Source organism: Anneissia japonica, unplaced genomic scaffold (assembly GCF_011630105.1).
Source record: "Anneissia japonica isolate Jap-2015-1 unplaced genomic scaffold, ASM1163010v1 scaffold287727_len1644234_cov201, whole genome shotgun sequence".
Taxonomy (NCBI): Eukaryota; Metazoa; Echinodermata; class Crinoidea; order Comatulida; family Comatulidae; genus Anneissia; species Anneissia japonica.
In genome coordinates, this window is record NW_022713615.1 from 250348 (window position 1) to 258192 (window position 7845).

The 7845-nt window shown below is 34.1% G+C and overlaps 1 protein-coding gene across 1 annotated transcript; it reads left to right on the plus strand.

The window, feature by feature from the left end:
* LOC117108602 (nuclear-interacting partner of ALK-like) lies at nt 1-7611 on the plus strand (the record flags this gene model as incomplete). The annotated part of the gene is given in 9 exon segments (XM_033250679.1): nt 1-149; nt 643-796; nt 1910-2060; nt 2692-2775; nt 3556-3683; nt 3938-4065; nt 4787-4952; nt 5506-5787; nt 6277-7611. Coding segments are annotated over 9 exon segments (1320 nt in total), but the record flags the coding sequence as incomplete, so codon positions are not given.
* Nucleotides 7612-7845: the final 234 nt, after the last annotated feature.

Sequence of the window (7845 nt, forward strand, 5' to 3'; positions counted from 1 at the left end):
ATACACATCCATGGAGGAGTGAGTTTGGTCTCGTCAAGGTCTCGTAAAATGGATATTTCAAACTTAAGTCGTAGCAAGTCGACACCGCGTAAAGTGAAAGACCTTTTGTCATCCTTTATCTACGGATCTGTTTCCGATGATAATCAATGGTAAGAAAGAGAAATTATAAATTAAAATAAAATTGCCCAGGGACACGTCGGTGATTTGTTAACCCTAGCTAGGCTAGGCTAGGAGGAGAGGAAGGAGATACCTCAAATACCCCTAGCCTAGGCCTATCGTAGCAGGCCCCGGCCTCTAGAACATTTGCTACCTCTGAACGCATCACAAAACAAAAAAGAGTGTTTCTTAGTTTCTTTTCCTAGTATATAGATTATAAAAATGTTTAGCCATCTAACCTATTTTTAAATTTAAAAAAAAAAAGTGTTTATTTTGCTTTTTTGCTGAATATTGTACCAAATTAACAAAATTATTTTTAAAATTAAATATGAGCTAGGGGCCTATTTTCCTTCCATTTTTTACTAGGCCTAGGCCCTAGGCCTAATCATTAGTTAAAAATGTCTCTCCAGAAAATAACTTTACAGTTTGTAGTTTTATGGTGAACTTGTGCATCTGACTTTAAATAATTTTTCTTCATTATTACAGTTTGTTAAAAGCTTGCAATGAAAAAAAACCATCAGAGTTACCAAGTGATGATGTAGATGGTTGGAGCCAAAAAGATGATTCTTTAGTTGACCACAAAAGAGTATTTCATCCTGATGATAAAAAAGCATACTACCAAAGAGTACAAACCTACACTGTATCCTTTTCCTATATTAATGCAGTATACAGTTTATGAGTTGTATAATTAGTAGAGTTATAAATTTAAGGAACCATAGGTTTCGGAGGTGAGAAGTGTTTAGAAACCATGCATGTCAGTGAAATTTCTTTGCCCATTAGTGGCCGTGTGATGGGGATTTTGAGAGGAATCCCCTTCCTACCTAAGAAATAAATATTATAAAGCTGAAAAGACTGCATTATCAATATAGCATGCATCGGTAACTTGCTCAATCATTTGGTGTCAGTAGCATAACAAAAATTATCCTGGCGAGGCTGTGTCCTGATAGAGCCCAGTGGAGTACATGGCAAACTCTGCCCGCTTCAGCGTTCTGATGTTTTAAAGGCATATTTTGGTATTTTGTTACTTAAAAGGCTGATTTGAGGAAAAAAACTCTATACTGCTGAACGTCCCAGGCCCCTTAACTCATAGCCTTTACGGCACTGTTTGGTGTATTGATCGAACGCCATTGAAGTTTCTCCGATATAAGCATCAATCAATCATCTTAATTCTAAGGAACCATCCCTAATGCAAAAAACTTGACCTCAACAATAAAAATTTATAGATGGAAAAATATTTATTTTGCATCTAATTGTAGGACTACACCTATAATATAAGGCCTTTTTTCTTCTAATATGTGACTGCTAAGATTGTTAAGGGATTAAATGTCACTATTTATAAATGGAAAAAAAGCTTATTTATTTTGCATCTGATTGTAGGACTACACCTATAATTATAAAGCCTCTATTATTTGGAATGGATAATTTTTTTTCTTTTTTCTTCTAATATGTGAAAACTACTAAGATTGTTAAGGGATTAAATGTCGCTATTCAGAAAACGACAACCTATTTCAAGTAGAGTTCTGTTTGGGGTAATAGACTTTGCAGGAAAGCTAGGCACTCACTGCGCGCACGTGCTCGCAACAGATTCTTTTTAATGATGATCTTTTCAGACTACCACCGAAAATCAGCAGATGGTGTTGCATCATCTAGTTTAGTGCTCACAGAGAGCAGAGTGAGATTTGTCGTACGGCGCGGTGAATTATGCTACAGCCTTTGAGTTTTTGGTAGATTTTCCCACTTAACTGTTTTACAGTCATTCATATGGGTCGAACCACTTGCAGCACTTTCGCCACTGATGTGCGCTCGATATGGTTGGAAATGCATCAACGTAAACACACTGAAGTGTGTAAGTTGCAAGGAAGTCTTGTATGTTGGGATTCCCGATAATATTACATACGAACAGGGTACGTATAATTATACCATTAAAACTTACACTGTATTGACATTATGGACGTCAATTTATATTTAACTACTAAATAATTATTATTTTTGTCTATATTATTTATACATTTAATATACTGTATTGTACTGAAATGTTGAGTCTGAAGTGTATCTTGCCACGTCCTATGATTTGCATGGCAGAAAATTAGGGGAGAGTGAAAATAATGCGTTATTATTGCACCCGCCAGGGAGGTTATGCCATTACTGCTATCTTTCTGTCCAAGCTGTCTTTCTGTCTGTCAGCAAGATTACGCAAAAACTAATGAATGGAATATCAAGAAATTTAGTAGAATGTTACATAATAAGCAAAGAAACACCCTTTTTTTAAGCAGAAAAGGTCACGGTCACAGTAATTTGATTTTTGACCTTCGAGCATAAAAGAAAATAATGGAATTGCCCTTCGCATTCAGACAGCACTCAAGAAAAGAACGTGCCTGAATATGGTGGGTGATTCCATTATTTTCGTGAGGGTGGACTGCAGTTTCATCCATCAGTGGTATGCACTCTATGGAGTTATTGCTCAAGCCCTTTGTTATTGTTGTTTGTTATTATTGTTATCATTATCAGTTATTCTATTCAATCTTACTGCTGTAGAATGTGATGCCTCAAAGAAGATAATACAGTTGATTTCAACAGCACATTTAGATATTTGTCCTTGGCCGACATCACCTTCGCCAGGTAAGTAAACATTAATGTTAGCAATGATATTAAAAACCGAAAGGTCCACTGATTAATCTCAGATAAAAAAGTATAATACATACTCCAAGTATTGAAATACACGATGGCGTGTATTTCAATACTTGGAGTATGTATTATACTTTCTTATATTACATCTTAACATATGGTTCAACCAAGTAATGGTTGGGGCTTGTATTGCTCATAATACTTGTTCTTTTATGTCTATATTAGCAATTTAACAAATGCACACATGTCGCAACACTACTTCAATTCACTACGTTACTTTTATTCCTTCTTGCCCAATCTCCACAAGTCATAGAGGGTGGTAGACAGAATACTGTTAAGATGAGGTGTGGTATAATTATTGTCTAACAATAATACCTGTCCTTTATGTGCTGAGATATCCAAAACAAAAATACAAAAGCAATAATCCTATGACAATTATCCATCCGCTTTCACCTTACAGCATAGCGTTCTCTGAAAATATTGTTCCAAGTTGATCGATCATTTGCCAGGGCAGCAGATCTTTAACTTTCTGGGTCCAAGTGTTTATAGACCTGATTTGCTTATTGATTGATTGTTGCGATCCATGTATAATTTTGTCCTATAGAGAGCTCAGGGAGTCCTTTTAGAACAGACTATTGAGAGCAATCAACACCATTGCTTCACTGTCATGCAATTTTAGACCAGAAATATCCCACTCTGGCTAAACTATCTCGTTGTTGTTGTTTTAAATTACATTGAATAATGTGCTGTATATTTATTTTTCTATGAATTTAGAAAAGTTTTCTATGGTCGTGGAAACTACACGCAAGTCTACATCATTAGAGTTTGTTAATAGAGTGGAAAGTATGCTGAAAGACAAATCTACATTGCCAAGTCTTGATGTAGACTTTATTGCATCAGAAGTAAGTTGATGTTATTTGATTCACTTAATTGGAAATAATGTTTGAATGTCTGGAAAAAGCTTTCCAGATGTCCACAGACATGCAATGTGATAAACATAAATTCTTTCAAATACATAATTAAGAGTGCTAAGGAACCATTTAGTTATTCAAGGAAGACTGATTCACTAAACTGTCATTTTAATCATTCAATGCAATTTTAGACTGTAAACATCCTTGAAACTATATACTCGATTGACTGTTGCATATCTTTCTAGGATGTGGATGTGACTGATGTAATCAACACAATACGGAATATGTATAGTGAGTTACAGGAGAATGATAAGTTAGATGACGCAGAGATCTGTGCGGCTGTTTTTCTTGCTCTGTTTGGCTGGACCAACAGGTTAGTTAATGTTGACAAATTGATTAAAGTCGGTTTTACACTAGGCAAATTCATTTGTGCAAATCAAAAGCGTCACTTCAATTTCTGAGCTCTGATTTGTTGTGCATTTTTTTGCTTCACAAAAAGTAGAAACAGCTCGAACTACTGTTTTCATTGAAGCAAAAAACTCCATTAGAAATGTGAATGTGCATGAACTGATGCTATAAATTTGTGCAATAAATTCGCTTAGTGTAAAACTGGCTTAAAGTGTAATCTGACAAAGAACTTGATTTTAACCAGGTAACTTTTATAGACATGACAAACGTTATAACCACTTGAACACAAAGGTGTTGTGGTGAATGCAAATGACAGTAGGGATTAAATCCCTTTAATTCTTTTTTAATATGACATCACAAAATTTACATGGTACCTATGCCACTTGGAAAAGATGATCAGAAATTTATTTGAATTGATGAGACAAATTTAGCATAAGTAACTATATAATCATTTTTTGGTAAATTTATTTGATACTAAGCCAAAGTATTATATATTAATTTAAATAAAATAAACAACACCAAAGACAACAGCAGCTACACAATCCTATAAGACAACCAGCAATAACTTGCATTCAGCTTTATTGACAATTTTATTTTTTGTTGGAAACAGACATTAAATATTTAAAATTTGGCAGATGTATTTGTCAGTGTAGATCATCTGAGTGGATTTATTTTTTTCATTTCAGTGAGCTAGATGGTGGTTCAATCATTGTTTGTAACCATTGTAAAAGAAGTGCTGGTATGTGGAATTTTACACTGCTGAAGTATAAAGAAAAGGATAAAGTAGAAACTGAATTGGCGGGTGATAGTGGAGATAATCTTGAACCTGAACCAAAGAGACGACGACTCATGGTTTGTTGCTGCCATATTATTGTCTGAACTTATTAATAAAATATCAAGAGTTTATATTTATATCTATATACATATCTATTTACATCTATATAACTTGGGTTAATATGCACAAGTACTCTTCATTTTATATCTTTTTATTTGTTTATCTTATTCACATGAACCATGAGTGACTTGTTATTTCCAGTTCAAAACTGAAATATACAATACTCTCTAAAATAAGCTTTGCATGCATTATATATATCGGCAGATGGTTGGCTGACTGTCAGTTGACAATTTAGTTCTTTCTCTATGTGAGCGCTTGTGCAATACAGTGCTTGTCTGCTTATCATTGGTGAAAACAAATTGATAAATTAAAAGAAACAGATAATGGTATCAAGCATAGCTTTTCAAAGAAAAAGTTCCATATCATTTTTTGAAAAAAAGCTCTTGACAAACTGTGACCTCTCGCTATCAAGACCTTCATGTTAAATGTTAATGAATTGTATTTGAAATTTATTCCTATTTTTAATATTTAAAAAATGTTATATATTTATTTTTATACTATGGATTAAAGAAATTTAATCCATGTACTGAGCACCGTACCTGGTGTCCATGGATATCAAGTATGAATACCAACGTAGAAGACGCGTCAACTCCAACTGACAGCAAGGAGTGTGAGAAGGTTACACCTCCTTTGACCAAAGGCACCGACACAGACGCTGAAGATGAAGTGATCAAGCAGATGCTGGAGCAGGTAGACCCTTCGGAGGTGGGTTGGAAACAGGTGTTGCAATCGCTGAAGAGGTATCTACTAGTCGAACCAAGTGATGAGCCAAGACCAACTTTAGCAAATACTGTAAGTGGAAGTTAAGCAGTTTATGCAAACCAGTCAAAAAAAGTTTTTACTTCAAATCACCAAAATTAATAACAATTAAATTGTACTGTCTGACTTCAATTTGTTTGTCAAAAATCAATCAATTGATAAAAATACTGACCAAAAATCTTGTATTCCTACAATTGACATGTCGACAAGGACGCGAAACCCAGCCCACAAAGTCACGAAAACCTTAGACAATGGCGGCTAGCGACTTACAGAGTTGGCAAACAATTTTTTTCTATCAACTTTCTTTAAGAAAGAGAATTCAGGGTAGGCGGTATGCAAATGAATCATATATTCATAATGTTAATCTATTTCAAAAACTTTTACAAAAGCTTTGTAAAAATTGGAAAGCTTTTTAAATAGGAACATTGGCTGAGTGCTGTTATAAAACAATTTTTTTTTTGGCCTGGTTAATAGAATACTTTAGAAAGAAATATAATGCATGGTTCTTTTTTTTAATTTCAGACGCCACCTAGTAAAGCCTGGCAAACTTTTAAGAGAATCCTGGGATATTTTCAAGGAAAGTCACCAGAAAAAACATGAATATTTTGAACAGTACACATTTTATAACAGCCAATCATATATAGATAACTCAGTGTGTTTGTATTTTTTACTAACACATGTTACAGCGATTATACAAGTACTTAAAATCATGTCTCGTAAGTGATACAGAAGCTGCTGTGAACTCGGTCTGATCTTTAAGCTCTACCATGTACAGTTGTGCTTTTTAAAAGATTAAACTCGTTCCACACTATCAGGTTTTAAGTGAAAATCAGTGGCAAATCCAGGGATTCAAAATAGAGGGAGCCAGGGAAGCACTTTAACAGATGGTAGGTCTAGACCACTTTAGTACCACCATGGGGATTTTGGCTTTGATTATTAATTATTTACCCATATACAGCAAAGATACTAGAAACACAAGATAAGAGTTCTCCACAGAAAAAAAATGTTCCACCGAAATTCATGGTGGGAATACAAACAATGGGGCGCTGCGTACGGCTGGATCTAAAAAACTTCTGCCACCGTTACATAATTGTGAATACATAACCTCCTTTTGCGGAGGTTGAAACCATTGCCATTATCCGTAAATAAATAAATTAATAAATAAATTAAAACAATAACATGACAGACACAAAAGAGCAGAGTCGTATGATAAAGTTTTCCTCCATTAGTGGAAAAAGAAGGGCGCCGCATGCGTCTGGATATACCTAGCAACAGAAGGGCGCCCTATACGTCTGGACCAAGTATAGAAAATTTACATTATAAAAAGAGAAGCGCGAGGCGTACGTCTGGACCAATTTCCGCCTCATTTTTGCTATGCGAGTGCTCTATCTTGTATTTCTAGTATCTTTGATATACGGGTGAAGCGCACAGAGTTCTCACATAAAGCTTGATAGTTTGAATAGAACTTTAAGTTCCCTGTCATATTTATGTGTGTTATTAAAAGTGGAGTGAAAAATGTGTTTTGTTTTAAACAAACTGTAAATAAACAGTCAAAGTGATGGAATTATGGTGCAAGTTATGAACGCAAATAGCAACGGGACCCATTTTCTTATGAATGTGTAAATAAAGTTATGAATATTGAGAGTTGTACATAGTCATCATGATAATTAAATATTCATTTTCTTATTTCTGATATCTAAGTAATTTTTATTCAAAATATTTAAGTAAGATTAGGAATATTTAGATTACTTATTTGGAATGACTATGTCTCTTTTTACCACTTTTTGTATGTTGTATACAAATTTTGATCTAGTCATGTCTCCTGTTGCCTTTTAATTTGTGTACAAATTTATGTTTTATGTTTAAACAATTGTGTTATATTTGTCTAGTTTAGTCCATTTCTTCTTAATCAGATTAACTTGTGGGAAAATAAATTATATTTCGAAATAAATGATGATTGTGTCTAGCTAGTCTTTATTTATTAAGAAATACACTTATAAATAAAGAATGCATTAAGCTTTGTCTACACTATCAATTTTTATGTGACAAATAAATGTGATATGCCCATATTTGGGTGTAATATGACATCAT